At 40.2% G+C, this 20645-nt stretch overlaps 1 protein-coding gene across 2 annotated transcripts in view; it reads left to right on the top strand.

The window, feature by feature from the left end:
• LSAMP (limbic system associated membrane protein) overlaps window positions 1-7994 on the top strand; it is a 639680-nt gene extending 631686 nt beyond the window's left edge. For both annotated transcript variants that reach the window (XM_012463960.2, XM_012463961.2), the window contains one exon: window positions 2-7994. In XM_012463960.2, coding sequence (XP_012319383.1) covers window positions 2-99 — 98 coding nt within the window. In that variant the 3' untranslated portion in view covers window positions 100-7994. The remainder of the gene's footprint in view (window position 1) is intronic.
• The last annotated feature ends 12651 nt before the right edge of the window (window positions 7995-20645 follow it).

Here is a 20645-nt window from a genome sequence, read left to right as displayed (position 1 = left end):
GGACCTGGGTCGGTGAGAGGAATAAATGGATCCATCAGTCTGGCCGTACCACTGTGGCTGCTGGCAGCATCTCTGCTCTGCCTTCTCAGCAAATGTTAATAGAATAAAAATTTAAAAATAATTTAAAAAACACACAAAAATGCGTCACACAGGATACAGAGAGAGAGAGAGAGAGAGAGAGATGGGGGGAGACTGTTTATTTCACAACTTTGTGTGTTTATACATGAAGGGGGAAATAAGAAAATGAAGAAGAAAATACAACATTTAAAACAATTTTACAGTCCATCATTAAAAATTTAAGTATCATTCAGGATGGAGAAGTTTCTACCAGGATATGTTTATATCTACTAAGCAAATGTATGCTGTGTAAAGACAACGTCATACTAAAGACATCCGGATGCTGTAAAAATAAGACAAGAACCAGATGGATATTAAGCCCCCAACACACACTTTATCCTTCCTTCCTTCATCCTTTTTCATCTGTGGGGAAAAAAATAAGGTCTTGCCTTTGGTGTTTATATTTCCATAACCTTTTAATTCTGTTTTTCATTTGAGCTGACTTGTAGCCACTTCAGACTATCAATGGAATCTTATGTTGAGCCTTTCTCTGGCTTTCCTTCCTCCACTATTTCTCCAACTTTAGACATCATCCCCTCTCCCTCCAGTGTGTTCCCTCTCCCCCACACCCATCCTAGATATCCCTTTTTTACCCACCTTTCCTCCCCCACCTCTCCTCACCCTCACCCCCTCCCCAGAGCACTAGTCATGCCGCAAATGCTAGGAAGTGCCATTTTAATTTTCTCCACTGTGCGCGTGTGCTCAAGTCTTTCGCTCTCACGTGGGTGTACGTGTGTGAGCGTGTGTGTGTCTCTCTCTAAAGCATGCCAAGGGAATGGTCCATGTGTACATAGACTCACTGTGCTGTAGATACTGTCCTGCATTGTAATTGTGAGATGCGGCTGTAACAAGTTACTGGGGGAGATGGTGGGGAAGGAGGCAAGGAGCAGAGTCCTCCCCCCATCCATGGCTGTCACATGGCATCAATGTGTATTCAAACCAACCTGTGCCCCTTCCAAGGGCAGGACCCCATATTCCTCCTAGTCCCATCATCAGAACCGAGTGGGGAGTCACTCAGAATATCACTGTAAATGAAAGTGCCTACTATCGATGGGGTAAGCAAACAGTATAAGGAATTATGGCATGAACGAGGTGAACTAGGAGAGAAAATTTCAGATTTTACTCTCATTTCATGAGTCTGAGGGTTTCATATATTTCTTGGCTTTTAACAGGGTGGGCCCTGCTCTGCTGCAGAAATGAGCAGCATGTGTTGAGTAAATCCCCAGAAACAGGAAGGTCTCCAAGTGTTAATTCCCAGTAAAAGAATGATGAGCTACTTGGAGATCCTAAGATTAAACCTTCTCCCTAATCTTCAAATAACACTGCATTTGTCCCATGAATTCCCCTGAGTAGAGATTGTTTCCTATTTCAGATAAAATACAGTAAAAGTGAGCAAGGCAGAAAAAGTCAACAGATGTCCAGGCTCCTACCATATTCTGGAGATACTGTCAGAGCTCTAATACAGAGCATTGGCCATAATGAGAAGCAGTTCACTCCTCGTGCTCCTCTGCAGCTGTTTCTCCCAGTGTTCTAGGTTAATATTTTATTTGGTTGCCCACGTAATCCCCGTTCTGTTTCACTGATGGTGTTTGCAGCACCACTGCTCATAGTAGTCCACTGTCATCCTATGCCAGGCTGCTAAGAATTGCATTATATTCACCTTCCCTGCTCTATTTAAATTTACATCTATAAGAGTCACCTTGACATTAACACTGAAATGTGATCTAGGTCCTTAACCAAAATTGCTAGGCAACTTGTAATAAATATAGACAGAAATTTTATGAGTACCACAAAGCTTAGTGTTACCACATCACCAGGATTTCTTAGGAAATGTCTTGCAGAGAAAGCTGGCTCTCTGCATGTAGATATCTTTGTTAGAAAACCAACCGTTGCTTTCACCTACACAATAGGAAACATTGAAAGTGGTTCAGTTCATGAAAGGACAGAGGATTATTTAGAGATTATATTTGAATGTAATCTTGCAGAGCCAAATATGGTACGTCATTAAGTTGGAACCTTGTAAATAGCTGTTATGCTATATAAAATGAGAAACTTTGGAACTGGAATAAAATGAAGGAAGGAAGGAAGGGAGGAAGGGAGGAAGGGAGGAAGGGAGGAAGGGAGGAAGGGAGGAAGGGAGGAAGGGAGGAAGGGAGGAAGAGGAGGGAGAAAGATCTGAGTAGCATTGTTAATTTCTTCTAAGGGATTATATTGTTTGTGTTAGAAGCTTACCACAGCCTTCTTTCATGATTTTGCAGTTTAGACTTGAAACAGAAGGAAAAATTCAGCTTGGGGATGGTTAAGAGTGTTTATAGCGGATTCTGACATTGGGGAGAAAACAAATTCTCGTCCAAGAAGGTAGCTAGTAAAATATAGGGAAGGTGAGCCATATTCCTATGCAGCATCAATTTATTGACAATCAGGGATTTCTCTTAACAGTTTCGTCTTCTTAGTTCAAGAATAAAAGGTTATCATCTTTAATAATAAGCATTCCCCATAAATTGAAGAGGCACTCACACACTTAAGTGTGTGACTTTAGAAAAGTACACGCTAATTTAAAGATATACAGGAAGAGAAAAGTAGAAGGAGTTACATTGGAGGTTGTTAAAAGTTGGATGTTAGTATTAGTTTCAGGAACAGATCCTCATGGCATGTCACGGGCTTTAATTATATACCTGGCTTTCTTGTCTCCACTTTATCATAAGAACAAGGTCTTGGTTTAATGGGAGGAACTTCTCCATTGAAATAAATGTCTTTGCCATGTCAGCACTATTTGTTCCCTTGGTTTTAATATAATTGACCATATATTAAACATAATTAAACACATATTTAAATGTGGTGTTTGCCTATATCTCTAGCAGGATCTGGGAATTTTAAAAATTTGCTTCTGGCTCCTGTTTCAGAGAAAACATTGGTCCCAGAAATGTCATAGGATAGAAAATGTTCTCTAAGCAGTGTGAACAATGAAGGAAAATGTAGTTAAGAGAAAGGTCAGGGAAAGGTAGAGCCGGAGGAGACACCAAGAAGTCACTGAGTCTCAACATAAGACTTCTCGGCATTAGTTCATCATATTGGACTAAATTCCTTCAAGAATCTTGTCTCTTGGTAATCAAAGCTTGAAACCCTGCACTGAGAAACACCAACTGGTTGGAAATAATATACTGAGAGGAGTGAAATGCATCCATTAACCTGAGTGGCTAATATATTTAATATCCTTTGTAGACAAAATAAATCTCCACCATTCATAAAACAAAATCTTTAGACCCAACTGTAACAAAAATAGAAATGACCTGACCCAGGGCGCTTCCTGAAGAATGAGAACTATCCAGGGTTTTAGAACTGCAGAAGTGAAATTATGCTCTGTGCAACTGTTGAGCAAAAGGTTTTGCCTTACTGGAGAAAAAGTCTTGCTTATTTTGAGACATAAAATCCCCCTGTCCTAAAAGAACTAAAGCTTATAGAAAAGCAGATGTGTTTTCTGTCAGGAAGGACTGCCCCATTGACCTTTGCCTTCTCTTCCAAGTCAGACAGACTTTTTGCTTGCCGTGGGCATTCTTTTTTTTTTTTTTTTTTACTACACAGTCAGACAACCGGGGCTATTCATAGAGACCTTGTAAAAGTACTCGTGATTTTCACGTTCTTGGAGGACCGAAACAAAAATCTGTTTCTCCTCCAAAAATGGACTTACCTCCTTTGCACATAAAAGCTAAACTCCTCAGCATGAAATTGTTTGAGTTATTACTTTACCAAGTTGTGAGCTTCTTGCATCCTCGAGTCTCAGATCCCATCCCTGAGTTGGTTGTGGTTTCACTGTTTCTATTGGCTAGTCTCCCTGGATTTTTCATTTTGGTCTCTTGCAGGGCTTGAATTATTTGTGGAAAACAATAATATATATGTGTGTGTATTTTTGTTTTATCTCTATAGATGCTATATTTACAATAATGTATTATAAGACAAATTAAGAATAATGTTTTGAACTTAAAAGGAAGAAAAGTACTGAATTTGGTTGTTTAGAAAAAAGATCTATGCTCATAGAGAAAAACATAGAGCCCCACTTTTTCCATTTTGTGATTATTTACTTAAATTTGCTTATAGACCACATTTAATGGAATTAACCACGTCCTCACTTTTCTTTTCATCCTCATAAACCTTGAGCCTGCATTTAGTCTTGGTTACCAATAACTATCATTTTTTAAGAGAAATGTAAGTACAATGATATATCTGACCTACATAAACTATTAATATTTTAAAGACAAATGTGAAACACACCACAAAAACGGTGAGATAAGACCCTGATTTAAGAAACAAAAATACAGTTTAGAAATCCTCCTTCTTGCTTAAATGCTTAGAATATTTCTTCTCCAAAGACTGCATTTGCCTCAGTGATGTAAATTTTCCATCATGGTTGGCATAATATCTGTAAACATCTCACTAAATGCAAAATGGAGTTTACATTTATGTGCATACTAGCAGAAAAGAAGTAAACTATTCTCATTTGCATGTAGCTATGCTGCTCAAATGTCGCCAACCGAAATTTAGTAAAGAATTTGTTTTCACCCAGCAATGTACATCACTTTTCTCTTGGCAAGGAAGCGTTGTTAACGTTGGGTTTAGGTTTCACATTTACACCGGCAAAAGTGTTTATGAATATTATGGAAAACTTATTTTAAAACCTTGATTTCTTTTCAGCACATTTACATACTGCGTGCTGATTAATAAATTAGGCACCAATCATGTGTAAATCAATGTAAATCACTAGTTTATGTACATAATATAAACTATGTAAACTTCATTTTTCATGCGGTGCGCCCAACTACTGCTAAACCTATGATTCTTAAAGAAAAAGAAAAATAAATAAAAACCAAAACATTTCACAGTTCAGAATGGGAAGAATTATGACTAAAGCTCCAAACAGAAGGTTGGCTCAGCCAAAGGAAGCAGATCCACATGAACAGTTAAAGGTTTATATTCTGCTCAAGTCACCTCTCTGGTCTTTCAGGATCCAAGTGGAGATTGTCCCAACTATTGCTGTGGTTGCCTCACCTGACCCCAAAGCAAAGGAGGTAAAAGGAAAGAGAGAGGGAAGGGTTTTCAGGGCTATGTGTCTGCTGTATCCACTCCCAGGTATCTTCTTGTTCCTTCTTTCTCACCATCTAAGATGTCTTATTTAAATAGCTTCCAAGGAAGTGACCTAAACCTTGATGAGCAAAATATTACTCAGTTTTGATTTTTTATTCAACAAAAGCAGTGAGAAAGCTTCTTTGTCATCTAGAGTCTAAGAAATTGTGCAATATAAAAAGTGAGAAATATCTTGCTGAGTCACTCTAGAAAATAACTACCTTTGCTTTATCTGGTAGCCTAATGTTTCCACACAGTTATCCTGAATATTGCGAGTGAGGGACTGAATCATTTTAATTGGGAGTTATCTCTCTCAGGCATGTTCTCTTGGAGTTTTTTTGAAGTGCCTGACATGTGTAACAGAATGACATATACAATATGAACAACTGGTACATTAAAAAAATCATCAAGGGGATGATTTCAGGAAACAAGTAAACTGTCTCCAAAGACTCATACAAATTTTAGGTCAAATTAACTTCAGACTTTAAATGCACTAATGTACCTAAGAGAATAAACAGGAAAAAAAAAAAAAAAAAAAAAAAAAACAAAGAAGAAGGAGTTTCAAGTGCTCACGTGTCTGTACAACAGACTCCCAACTGTCCTCTTAGCACTGTTTCCTCATCATCTAAGATAAATGACAACTGTAACGTCAGGTAGAAGGTGGATCGAATTGGGATTCAGGAGAATTGGGTTCTAACCCCAGGTTGGCCACAAATAAAGCTGTGAGACATTGGCAAGCCATTTTACCTTCCTGAGTCTTGGTTTTCTCATCCTGAAAGTGAAGGATTCAGGTGATATCTCTAAAATCTCTTTCAACTCTCACCTTTATTCTGAATAAGAATTTAATATTCACTTAGTGCTGTGCTCAGCACTGGTTTGTAAACAGCAGCTGTTTGTTATCTCTAGTTTGGTCTCTGTATTCTCATCACTTCTTAGAACTACCATTCTACCATTGTCAGTTCTAAAGCCAAAACTGCTAGAATACAGGGACTCTGGACTGGGTCTGCAAATCTTTTCTGATCAAAACGTTTTTTCAGTGTAGAGAAGGGACATATTCAGATTATACTAAGGACATTGACATAGCTGGGTTTGTTTCCTTGTTTATAATATTACAGAACCTAAATGTGGAACTATATTCTAATAACCTTTCATAGGAAGGAAAATAGCCAGACTGGGTATTATGCATGCAACAAATGAGGACGTTGTGCATAAGAAAGGAAACAGTTTTCTCTCATCCTGGGCCAAGTACCTCGTTACAGTAAATGTGTGTCCTTGGAAACTCTTTGCTTGTGCTGATGGCGATAAGCATGTGGTCCCAGGCAGGTTCAAAGGCCAATCTGTGAGAAACAGGCAAGACAATACATTTTGTTTTGGAAGGAATTCACCATGGGATAAGTTTCCCAAAGCCTGAATTATAGGCTATGAAATAAAGCAAATAAATGGAGAGAAAACAAGTATCATTTTCAAAAAGTACAAGTCAATTCTATTTTAAAAAGACAAGCTGAAAATAAAACAAAAATAAACACAATTTAGGAGCTTACAGAGTTGAAGACAGTATGAGTTGTGAAAGCCAACATCAAATGTGAAAGTTAGGTTCTCTGAGAAGAGGGTGAGCAGAAAGGATGATTTCTCAAGCAATTAATAAGGAATTATTTGCTTGTGCCATGTTCTAGATGCATTGAGCACAGACCCTCTTGTCCCAAGGTGTCCTAGAGGCTCAGGTTAGCATCTGTCCAAATTATCCTTTGACTTTATTGCCTGAAAGAACAGAAGGCATTGGAGTCTCCAGACACTGAAGAGTTGGGTCCAGTCATTACTTCCCAGCAAGCATATCACTTTGTGTAGGTAAGGATATATGACATGCTTAGAGTACTTATGAAGCTCCCTCTAAGTGGGAGAATGACCTGTCCATGGGACAACTCCCCATTTTCATGGTTATTTCATAGGTACCTCTTTTTGGGCAGTGCTCCTGGATCTACTTCTACAGCCACGTTCTTCTCTGCACAAGCCCTCCCTATGTAAAGCCAGGCACAGTACAAATCTGCTTCTTGCAAGTGAAGAAAACCCATGGAAGTCCTAGCTTCATGGCACGCTGCAGCAATCCCGAGCTACCAGGAGCCTCTTTTGAACCCACTTCCCTAAGTCTTTGCTCTTCACCAGAGAATAGAAATTGTTCATCCTGGTGAACTGTGGCCAAGTTCTGCTCCCTAAGTATTTACTTGGAGGGGGGAAGTTAAAGGGAAGAAATTCAGGGGGAGAGAAGCAAAGGAGAAAAACTTCCAACTTCATCCCCCAAAGCTCCACCCCTTCCTTATCACTGCTCTACTGAAGGGTGTATAAATCCTGCTCTTGGTTAGAATTCTCCTTATTAACAGTGTTATATACATATAAATATATATATATATATATAAATATATTCCTTTTTTTCAGCCCTGTAGACATGAACTGATCTTCCCTTGAAGATACAAACACATGGCCATTTTTTGTTTGGGTTTTTTGTTGTTCAAGGTTTTTATTTTTGTTTATTGGGTGGATTTTTTTCCCTGGGTACTAGCTCTGTGAAGGAAATAAAAAGCGCAGTGTGTGTAAAAAAAAAAAAAATTAAAATTAAAAAAAGCTTTTTTTTTCTTTTCTTTTTAAATGTATTTAAATTCTGTTTCTCTCTTCTGTTACTTTACACGTATGAATGCTCTGCTCTTCTGTGATCTTAAAACAAAATGAAATAAACGTGAAAAGGAGATGTGTCTTCATTGACCTGAGTCAGTGATCTTGTGGTTGACTGCACTGCTCCTTGGAAGTTTTCATGAATAAGACAGAAAATGAAGCCAATGATAATGAATATCATGTAAGGGAAGGGCAGAAAAAATACTGAAGAATCACTTGAAGCCGTTCTAACAATGCTTCATCTGTCACAGAAAGGAATGTGGTATTTACGATAATTTTCTTCACCTAAGCAAAGAGATTCTGTGAACGTATTTTTTTTCTTTTTCTCCCTGAAGGGACCAAAAGAAATAAGTATAAATTATCACTGAAACGCTCTAAGTAAAGCATTTAGATATTTATGAGTGCGACCTTGGGTTATGATACCAAAAACATTAGAAAATATACCCTTTCTTTGAAGTCTCCATAGTAGTGGTTATTTTTAAGGGTTAGTTTTAATGAGATACTACCTCATAGCAGTAGAAGGAACTAAGGTAACTTCTACAGCCTCCTATTATTTCTACTTACAAAAATGCAGTTTGTTTTCTATTACTGCTGAGAGCGATCATCTTCATAAAAGTTTCCAGAATCTCTATAGAACTCCTATTGCATTACACAGGGCACACAGAAAGAAAATAAGAAATAAGCAATCTATAGTCCAAAGAGGTGAGGTTGGCTAATCACACAGCTGAAGTAACTGGGAGCATCTGAAGTTCTACTCTTAGGAGTCAAATTGGCTTTGAAACACTTCCATGAGAATTAAGCCCAAGCTGGGGTGGCTAGGGGATGGAATGGGGGAATGAGCACTCATGATCAGCTTCAATAATGGGAAAAGGATCTCAAACAGAACCAAAATTCCTGGACTTCTCTGGCTCAAACAAACAGATTAAGGGCCCATTCTCTCTCCACATTTTAAATTTTATATATTAAAAAAAAAAAAAAAAAAAAACCTCTGAAAATGCTCTTCTGCAATGAAGAGCAAACTCAAGGTTAAAGACACAGGTCAACAGCAAACTCTTTTTCAATGTCAAGGTTAAAGGTCAAGAGCAAACTTTTTCAACGTCAAGGTTAAAGGTCAAGAGCAAACTCTTTTTCAAACTCATGGTTAAAGACATAGTCCTCAAACAAGACTATTCTCACTTCAAACACCAGCTGCAGGGTTGGGATTCTCAAACCACTCTCATCTCTGATCAGCTGACTACAAATCCAGGGTTCTGACTACCTTTTAGGTTCAATAACTTTCTAGAATGACTCATGGAACTCAGAGAATTTTACTTAGGATTTCAATCTCACTATAGCAAAGAATACAAATCAGAACCAGTCAAAGGGAACGACACATAGGGTAAGGTCTGACAGAGTCTCATACAAGTATGGAGGAGTTTCCATTGTCCTCTTCCCGTGGACTAAAGAAGTACTAACTTTCTAGCACATTGATAGGTGATAACAAACAGAGTATCAACAACCAAGCATCTAGGATTTTTGTTTTTGTTTCTAGATTTCATTACCTAGGCATGATTGATTGAATGTCCAAGCCCCCATCCCCTGCCCAGAGGTCAGGCTGATATCATGCGATTCAATGCCCCAATACTGAATTACATGGGTAGTCTTTCTAATGTGTGCAGCTCCCGTCCTAAGTCATCTAGTTAGTATAAACTATCTAGAGGCCCACCCTGAGTCATCTTATTAGTATACACTATTAGGTGTGGTCCAAGGGGCTCAACATGAATAACAACAACAAAAAGAACTTTTACTTGGAAAATCCCAAGGAATTAGAGCTTATCTCCCAAGACCTGGGGACAAAAGCCAGTCAGTCTTTATTAAGTACTTTATATTACCAACCTTACAAAAAAATTAGTTTGTGCCTCTACGTTTTTGACGATGGCCTGAGATTTTATTTCTCTTAAGCCACAGACACTTCAGGGTTGCAAAAGTCAACACCAACTTGAGACTTTGCCATCTTTAGTGCCTCAGAAGAAATTATTTCTTCTGTACTTCCATTTTATACTCCTTTACATCCATCTATTTTAAAGTATGCCTAAAACAGCATGTGAGAGCTCAAACGAAAGTGAGTCTGTGATTCTAAAGAAAAGGGTTTTGCAAATATTTGTCAATATAGAATTAAGTTGTATTCAATTCAACTATCCATTTAGAACTATCATTCTACCATTGTCAGTTCTAAAGCCAAAACTGCTAGAATACAGGGACTCTGGACTTGGTCTGCAAATCTCTTCTGATCAAAACGTTTTATCAGTGTAGAGAAGGGACATATTCAGATTATACTAAGGACATTGACATAGCTGGGTTTGTTTCCTTGTTTATAATATTACAGAACCTAAACGTGGAACTATATTCTAATAACCTTTCATAGGAAGGAAGATAGCCAGAACTACACTAACCACTACACCTGAAATTCTTTTCTATCATCAATCGCTGTAACCTCCCCCATAGCTGTAGAAGATACCTGAATCCAAATCTATGAAATCTCTCCCTCACCTGCTAAAAGGAAAATTGTTACACAAACATGGAAAACATGGTTGCCTATAAGCCCAAGACTGAAGTCTTACTGGTTGTTGGTATGAAGAGGAAGTGGATTTCTCTTCACTTTCCTTTTTAAATTATTCTCTGCTGTTTCCTAAACAGGCTGCTGGCCAATTGGGATATACTTTTACCAGTCAAAGCTATGTCCTGGTCAATGGATTTCAAACTGTTGAGGATCTATGGTGAGCCCTAGGGACTGTGTCTGAGAACATGCATTGAGGACATCTTCTAACTCACCTTTTACAAACCCAACCACTCTCAGGTGCTACTGAGAATGTAAGGTGCTACTGATTTGCCATGTGCTTTTAAAACAAGAAATTAGTTTTTATTCTATAAGGCAGTATATTAGGGTTCTCTAGAAGGACAGAACTAATGGAATAGATACGTGTATAAAAAGGGAAGTTTATTATTAACTCACACAGTCACAAGGTCCCACAATAGGTCATCTGCAGGCTGAGGAGCAAGGAGAGCCAGTTCAAGCTCCAAAACTGAAGAACTTGGAGTCTGATGTTTGAGGTCAAGCATGAAGCACAGGAGAAAGATGTAGGCTGGGAGGCTACACCAGTCTCTCTTTTCACATTTTTCTGCCTGTTCATATTCTAGCCATGCTGGCAGCTGATTAGATGGTGCCCACCCAGACAAGGGATGGGTCTGCCTCTCCCAGCCCACTGACTCAAATGTTAATCTCCTTTGACAACACCTTTACAGACACACCCAGGATCAAAACTTTGTATCCTTCAATCCAGTCAAGTTGACAGTCAGTATTAACCATCACAGGCAGTGTAAAATTTTGACTAGGGTTGTTATCTTTACTTACTATGTTTACTTACTATCTTTATCATTTTACCTGCCTACCCTGTCGCTGCCTGGTTTCCCAGATCAAATTAGAAATTAATCTTACAGCAAAGACCCTATTTCAAAACCAAACAAACAAACAAACTAAAAACCTCTGTCTCAGGTTCTGCCTGCCCAAAAAAGATGTTTCTACTAGTTGGAACAAATGTCAGAGATGGACCTTGATCAGAAACTCAGAAAGTGGGAGAGGATGCTGGTCAGGTTAAGAGAAATAGTGCAGTTCCAATGCTGAGCAGCCCTAAGTAAGAGACATCAGAAGCTGCCAGGCAATTGTCACTGAAAAATAAGTGCCACAGCACTACCTCAGCTCCTGCAACCACAGACCTCATTCAGAGATCTTTATTGTATTTACCCTTGGACTCTAAATCCTTGGACCATGAACATTCCTCTCCATTTTCTGGCTCTTACACAATTAACTCAACCTGCACTACTCAGGTTTTTCCTTATTCTTAATATATAACCCCCCAGGCTCTATACTAACAATCATGAGATTAGAGAGCCTTCAAGTAGCATTGATTTACCCAAGTAAATTAATATTTGGGCCAACTCTCAAAGAAAAACAAAACAAACAAATAAAACTCCCAGAATCAAGACAACTCAGCAGGGAAAAAACTGAGAACCCTTCCAGATGAAGATACTTTCTAGGTGCAAGAGAGTTGAGTTGTACATTTGAAAAAGTTCTTTATAAATATGCTCCGGGCCGGGCACGGTGGCTCATGCCTGTAATCCCAGCACTTTGGGAGGCCGAGGCGGGTGGATCACGAGGTCAAGAGATCGAGACCATCCTGGCCAATGTGGTGAAACCTCGTCTCTACTAAAAATACAAAAAATTAGCTGGGCACGGTGGCAGGTGCCTGTAATCCCAGCTACTCAGGAGGCTGAGGCAGGAGAATTGCCTGAACCCAGGAGGCGGAGGTTGCAGAGAGCCGAGATCGCGCCATTGCACTCCAGCCTGGGTGACAAGAGCGAAACTCCGTCTCAAAAAATAAATAAATAAATAAATAAATATGCTCCGGAGATCTAGTCAGCTTCTTCGCTTAGCCCTTCCCCACCAGCTATACTGCCCTGAACCTATTTAACCAGGCCTGATGAGTCATGTAGCCCAGCCAAGAAGTAAGGGAGTCAACATGAGGCATGGGCCATACACATTCAATACACGTGGCACTCCCAAGACGCAAAGGCTTCTCTATCTAAATCTCAATCTCACTGCATATCCATGTTCTAAGACTTGGGGAATCTGTCTCAGGGTATAACCGGTGACACCACGTTTCCGTGGTGGAAAGGCACACAGCTCTTGCTATGCATCTGCTACTTCTTTGTTTCACAAACTCCATTTTCCAGTGATAAAGCCTAAACCAGCCTTCCTATTCTTGTTCTGAAAAGATAAAATATTTGTTCTTAAATAAACATCCTGGTATTTTTTTCCCTTTTCAGTCTTAATTTGCGATTGTATGATGATACTTTCAGGAAGACAAAATACTTGTTTACCAACTGGTTGGACTGCCAAGGATCCTACCTACCAAATTCTATCTTACATCCTAAATGAATATTTAAAAGAAATGAAACATGAGAACAAAGAAGAGTTATTCTCCAAGTACGATTGGTGTTAACAATATAGGCATGCAACCTCAGGGCTGCCGTGAACGGAAACTGTCAGCTTTCCCTGTTTAAAACAACATACATAGGCAATAAGTTTCTCACCTTCTTAAAGTCCTTTTGAAAATAAAAAGTAATAGAGCCAGAAGTTTTAAAAAAATCTTGGTGGTTACAATCACTGTTTTCATTAACATTTTAAATGGTTATTCTTAATGGTACATTTAACTAAAGTTAACTTATCCATGGGAAGAGAATGTAGCCATTAAGATCAGCATCTGTTGCACAAACTGAGGCTTCACATTCAGTGATGCATGATTATAACACCAAGAATATTACAAGCTAACAGCAGACTCATTGGTATTAATTGCTGCATTTAGTTCCACTCAAAACCTCCTATACCATTTGCTAAATCTATCATTCTTTTTGAAGTAAATACACCCTAAAATATTATTACCTAAGTAACAATGGAACTAATTTGAGATGAGCATGTGTGTTGCAGTGAGGAGAAGAAAAGAAAGTAATGATGATAACCCTGGACAAACAATTTGATGATGGAAAACTGCCACCTGTTGACATGGCGCAAAACTCAACTTGGAAAGGGGGGTTCATCGGGAAGTGTGTGGCAGCTACTGAAACAAGGTTGCTTCACAACAGTTAACACGTTTTTCAGTGTCAATATTGGAAAGGACCCTGGAGAGGTGTGAATACACAGACGCCTGGGCAGTGCATTCATTCATTGGGTCGTTCTGAAATCTTCATGAAGGAACTGCTGGGGGCCAGGCACCACACCACTCCACATGCTCCCTGAGGGCCAGCTCCTGTCTTTATGGAGCTTATGTCTGGCTAGGAAGGCAAATATTTAACGAAGATTTATGTCAATCTTTTAATGATACAAATAAAGTACTTTAATGGCCCTTTCGTTGTCCTGCCATTTTGCCAGACACATTATGCCTAGAGATGGGTCTAGGTGGAACTGGGGTCACTAAAACATGGGGCTCTGAACACCCCCTATGAATGAAAAGGTCAGCTTCTCAGAACCCTTTACCATGGGTGACGTCCCAATCCCTCCTCTTCCTTATAGCTATTTGATTCTGAACTGTACTTCCTGCTACTCTCTCGACACATCTCTGTCTCTCTCTCTCTCTCACATACACACACATGCACATACACACACACATGCACACACAGGTGTTCATACGTGCACACACACACACGTACACACCCCTCCATGTCAGTATTTCCTTGACTGTAGGCGCCATACTGTTCTCCATCATTATTCCCTCTGGAATTATCCCCACTTAGTAACTGACACTAAAAAAAAAAAGGATTTAGTGTTACATACAGACCATTTACTCATTCATTACCCAAATATCTGTGGGTTCTTATTATTTGGCTGGCACTGCGCTAGGTGCTGGGACACTATGGTGATTGAAGTTAAATACTGTTTTTATCCTCATCTCTATCAGCTTACTCAAACTGCAGGTTGAAAAGAACATGTTTGAAAATGTATAAGTGAGATGAAATCATGCCAACAAGTCAGCATTGCATATTGAAAGAAATGACTAAGACTGGAGTATGTGGTATACCAAGGGATTGCTTTAATAGAAAGGAGACGATAGATCTGCAAAGGAAAGTACATGGATGCTTTTTCTGTCTTCACAGAAGGCCAGAGCTCCACCACCATTGAAAACCGGTTGGGGGAAAAACAGAGGCAAAAAGATCAACTGAAGAATAAATTGCTGTCATTGGCACAAAAGAATACCACAAAGATTATTTACAAAACTCAAGTCAGGAATAGAACTGAACTCCAGTGGATGGTTAAGGTGGTGTGGAAAGAGGAAAGGGAAAGAGTTTATATAAATAAGTTAATGATGACGATAAACTATTTTCAAGCCCTCATATTTTATATGTATTATTTTCCTTAATCTTCATATGAATTTTGTGTGGTTGTTTATATTATTTGCACTATTTTACATAAAAGAAAACTGGATCTTTTAAAATTAAATAATTACACAAAGGAAGTGCTGTGGTTCGAATCTGCTCCCCCAAAGGCATGTGTTGAAAACTTGATCCCCAAAGTAACAGTGTTCGGAGGTGGGGCATGAGGGTGAATGGATTAGTACAGTTTTCATGGGAGTGGGTTGGTCATAAAAGAAGGACGATGCAGCAGGGAGGCCCTTGCCAGGAGCCCCTCAGTTTTGGATTTCCCAGCCTTCACAGCCATAAGCCAAAAAATGACTGTTCATTAACAAAATTGACGAAGACAAGAAGTCAATGGACTGAAATTCAAACTCAACTCTGTCTGCCTTCACAGATATTGCTCTTAAACACTACATTATCTCTCAAACACAAAGAAAAGTGGCGAGTCAGAGGATTAACTATAAAAATACTATGCAATGAAGCAGTACATAGCATTTCACAGAACTTCTTCACATAGGTACCTTAGGCAACCAACTACTAATAATTACATGTAATAATAATATTAATAATAATATGGCAAAACATTGACAGTTAGCTTATGTTTCACAGGCAAGGCAACTGAGCCTCAGGAAATTAACTGTTTCACTCAAGATCACACAGCCAGCTAAATAATAAGACTCCAGCACCCAATCTCTGGGACTTCCGGGTCTAATATGAGTGTTGTTTCTGATACAGACCTCTCTATCCCTGTGGAACCTGGATGACTACTCTCAGTGGCCCATGTGAATATGCTGGAGGAATCTATGGACTAAATTATGTCCCCCCAGATTTGTATGTCAAAACTCTAACCCTTAGTACCTTAGAAAATCTATGACTATTATTTGGAGATAGGGTCTTAAAGAGGGAATTACGTTTAAATGAATCAGCAAGAGTGGTTCCTAATCTACTCTGCTTGGTGTCCCTATGAGAAGAGAAAGCAAGGAAAGTGCATGCACAAGGGAAAGGCCATGTGAGGACACCAGGAGAAGGTGGCCATCTGCAAGCCAGGGAGAGAGCCCTCAGGAGAAAATGAACCTGCTGACATCTTAATCTTAGACTTCCAGCCTCCAGGCAGGACTGTGAGGAATAAATTTCTGTTGTTTAAGCCACCCGCGCTGTGGCATTTTGTTGTGTTAGCCCTAGCAAATTAATTCAAAGAGCAAGTTCACTGCTCTCTGTGAGGTTTTGTTAAATGTTCACACTTTTCAACCCTAGGATGATAGCTACCATAGAGACATGTATTCTACTCTCACTCCAAATATGAAAGCAAACCACTGAGTCTCATAAAGTAACAAATTTTGTGTGTAGGGATAAGAAACAGTGGTAGGTGTGTGTCAAGGTGGGGGAATATATGTACTGTGAGATTTTATATACATATATGGATATATGTGTGTGTATATATACACAGTATACATATATGTGTGCGTCTGTGTGTAATATATATATATATGGGATGGGAACTGCATTTCCTATTGATAGTAGAAATGCAGTAATTATATTTAATATATTATATATATTTAATATATATATTAATATATATATTATTGATAGTAGAAATGCAGTAATTATATTTAATATATTATATATATTTAATATATATATTAATATATATTAAATATAATTACTGCATTTCTACTATCAATAGAAAATGCAATATATATATTATATATAATATAATATATTATATATATTATATTAATATATAATCATTGCATTTCTACTATCAATAGAAAATGGAATTCCCATCTCCATCCCATAAAAACCTAGATTCACAGATATATACATATATATAGATGTAGATATAAATAAATATATATACATATATATATATATATATATATAAATTCTTTGTGATGAGCTCCCTTTATGGCACAGCAGCCGAGCAGGTGAGCAGGGAAATGAGCAGCACTCATTGACTACTGTTGTAGACTCAACTTGGCCACAGCTTCAATGAACCCCAACTAAGAGTTGGCGTTCCTTGGCTGAAACCCTCTGATGGGGAGGTTCCGAAGCAAGTGCACTAAATGGATTCAAGCAGAAAGACATATCATGAAGGAATAAATAGGAAACTAAGGAAGTGAAACATAAATGTTGGTATGTTGAGAGGATAATTAAACAATTATTTAATGATTTGGAGATAACACAGTTCACTGGTTCTGAAACACTTGTGGCAGACATCCTTTCTCTCGATGGCACCATTTTGCCTTTGCTCCAGGGAGCATCCTCTGAGTTTGCAAAGTATGTCTACTTATATTATCTCTTTCGAACTTCACAACAATTGATTGAAGCAAAAATAATATAACTCTCCCCATTTGGCATAACCATGTCAGAAAAAGTTTTTGTATTTTGAAGTCCCAATGCATTTTTCTCTTCTTGTTGCTTATGTGTGTCATAATCCATTTACTAAAATTACAAAAAAATGGTTTATCCCCAAACCGAATTTTTATCCTCAATAACCTCCTGGTATGCCTCACTATGAAGGTCAAACAGCAAGGATAGCCACTCTCCAGAGAGCTCCCTCTGAGTGAATTAAGCAATGCTGACCCACGAGATGTCCATTCTCTCTATGCAATCACACAGATAGGCAACCACCTCTCAGTATGCCAAAATAAGCTATACTGACCAAAATATTTTCATGAAGCCATTTGTTATGGTAAATGAGTTTGGGCATTACTGCCCACGCCCATATGCAATGATTTACCTTCTGCCAAAACAATTTTCATCATCCTGTCCAGGCTTTCTAAATGTGACCCCACACACACACACTTGTGTGGGGGGTAATGTTGGCAAAATAGTAGCTAAGAATGGGGTATAGAAAATCCCTTTTAACTTTTTGCCACCACAACAAGCTATAGCCTAACACAGACCCTGCAAAATCTCTCTCTTTCTTTTGTTCTCCTAGGGAAAGTGAAAGGATTAGGGAAAGAGTTACAGATGTGATTCAGAAGAACCTATTTTTGTGGCTATTTGTTGCTGTTGGGGCTTTGTTTTGCTTGTTTGTTGATGAGTAGGAGGCAGAAGCCTTTTTGAGAGTGTTTGTCACATACATTTGGATTCTGAGCAGCTACTGGTCTATTTCCCAAAGGACAAGTGAGCCCACAGAGGTCAGTGGAGAGAGGGAGAGAGTGTGTATGTGCATGCTCATGAAACGTGGATCAGAATAACAAAAGCAGATGTAGCTGATGGCAGCGGGGCAAGGCTGGAGTTAATAAACCAGCGTGCACAGAGGGTTCTGTCAGATGCAGGGAATGCATGGCATAATTGTTTCTGCCTTTAATGATCTTAGTGATGTGGGAGACATGAGAATATTAAAACAAGACAGAAAAATGGAAACTCATTTCTAGCAGCTGCCAAACAAAATGGGATGTAAAGCAGGAGAGAGGTATATTGAAATGTTCACAAGGTTCACTTCACCAAAATGAAACTTTACCTCTCACGGATGTCAAATCTTCCCCTCTCTCTCATGCAGAAGTCCCCTCCCACTGCCCATCAAACTGTTGCTCCCTGCATTCTTTCTGCATCCTTCCCTGTCACTCTCTTCCCTCATCACTGTCACTTTGCCTCTCTTGCTTTTTAATCTCTTTCATTTTTCCCCTTCCTTCTTCCCCTCTCCATTATCCTGTCACCACAAACATGCTCTTACAGTTGTTCTCCCCCTTCTCTCTCTCTCTCTCTCTCTCACACACACACACACACACACACACACACACACACACTCCTCTCTCTCCCCCTCACACATACACGCACACACAAACATACACGCACAGACCACACCCCTTCTCATTCATCAGTAATCAACCTGGGAGCCATATCTCCTAATCCCAGCAGTTGAATGGAGCTGTAAAAATGCTCCCTTTAAAAAACACCCAGAAGTGAAGCTCCCCGTGCTGCAGGTGGGCGGTGGTGTCGGTGCTGCTGCGATGCTTGCTCCTGCCACGAGGGGGCAGCGGTGCGCGCCAAACGCCGCGCAGCCAAGCGGCGCAGACGGCTGCTCACCCGGTGTCACCCATCACCGCGGCTGACAGCCTGCGTCAGGATTCCGCCTGCGTCCCAGGCGAGCGCGGAGGGGCGCACAGAATAAGCAAACGATTTCTGATGAGTGCGGGCGGGGTGAATTCCGCCTCGGGCTAGTACTGATAGATCTTTTCCAGAAACAAAGGAGTGAGTCAGGCAGCCTGTGATTCGAGAAGGGAGAGAGGCAGGGCTGGGCGCGCCCGCTCGGGCCCCGCCATCTAGCTTACCTCCACGCGCCTGCCCGCGGCCTCCCTCCGGCCCTGCGGCCCGCGTACCGGACTGCCCGCCCACCCGCTCGCACGCCGCGAAGCTCCCTCCCACGACAGCGGCAGGCGCCAGGTCGGGAGGAAGCGAGCTGGCGGCGCTGCTCCGCCACCTGGGGGCGGGGAGGGAACCAGCCTGCAGAAAGGACGCGCCTCTGCGTTGGGGGCAGAGTGGGTTTGCAGTCCTCTCCAGGGGTGCGGCTTCCAGCAGTGACAGCTGGGTGAACTCGGTGGCAGGGGGCGGCAAGGCTTCTGTCAACCCGCAGCCACCGTGTGCCCGGGGCTGGAGCTCTGCACATGTTTGTCATAGGTCAGCTCTCCTGACGCGCGTGTACACGGAGTCCTGGGGTCTCGCTGCGATTTCACCCCCTCTTACTCCAAAAAAGGTTAGAGAAGGGGTAACAGCGTCAACAAGCAGAGTAATAAAAAGCGTTTATCCAGTGCCACGTGCCAGGCAGGCTCTGTTTTCACAGTAAATTTGTTATTAATTTTAATAAAATAGTAAATAATAGCAATATGCCCAAATGTTGCTGATTGATAAATTAACTATCTTATTTCCTTCGTTTTAAGTTGAGAGTATGCAGAGGTGTTTTTTTCTTTTTCAAGAAGATAGCTAGGTCTGGTTCTCCCTATTTCCAGAGGAGCAAGATAACCTTCCTATTTATTTATGTTGGGAAAAACTAGGGTCATAACTACCTTTGAACAGGATTTAGCCTCTACGCTGTTTTCCCTCCTGCATTTTATTTTATTTTTTTTTTCGTTTTGAGACAGAGTTTCGTTCTTATCGTCCAGGCTGGAGTGCAGTGGCGCAATCTCGGCTCACTGCAACCTCTGCTTCTCAGGTTCAAGCGATTCTCCTGCCTCAGCCTCCCGAGTAGCTGGGACTACAGGCTTGAGCCACCATGCCCGGCTAATTTTTGTATTTTCAGTAGAGCCAGGGTTTCACCGTGTTGACTAGGGTGGATTCGAACTCCTGATCTCAGGTGATCCGCCCACCTCAGCCTCCCAAAGTGCTGGGATTACAGGTGTGAGCCACTGTGCCCAGCCCCCTCCGTGCATATTTTTAAATGGGAATTTTTATGTAACTGTCCAATTTACAGCATCCGTTGAACAAGAGAACATCTAGAGACTTGACCTAAATGGTAACCCCTTTGGTGGGAGTTAAGGAGCTGTTACTGCCATTAGAAGGGGCAAGTGGCTCTCCAGTTTGCCACAGTACCCACCTTGCCCTAATATGGACTGTTATTACTTGAAGCTGTACTTCTGAGGGAGGGCTACAAGTCAACCTTCTCTCCCCTAAGACACACACACACACACACACACACACACACACACACACTCTCTCTCTCTCTCTCTCTCTCTCTCTTTCTCTCTCTCTCTTTTAGTTATAAAGGTAAATATTAGATTATAAATTTTTCAAGAGAAGGAATTATGTCATATTTCTTTTGAATCCCTCTTAGAAATTCATTGATCTGGACATATTGT

Source organism: Aotus nancymaae, unplaced genomic scaffold (assembly GCF_030222135.1).
Source record: "Aotus nancymaae isolate 86718 unplaced genomic scaffold, 86718_ANA_hifiasm-v0.15.2.pri h1tg000011l, whole genome shotgun sequence".
Taxonomy (NCBI): Eukaryota; Metazoa; Chordata; class Mammalia; order Primates; family Aotidae; genus Aotus; species Aotus nancymaae.
The sequence above is the reverse complement of the archived record's forward strand: the minus strand, read 5'-3'. Positions and strand labels throughout refer to the sequence as shown.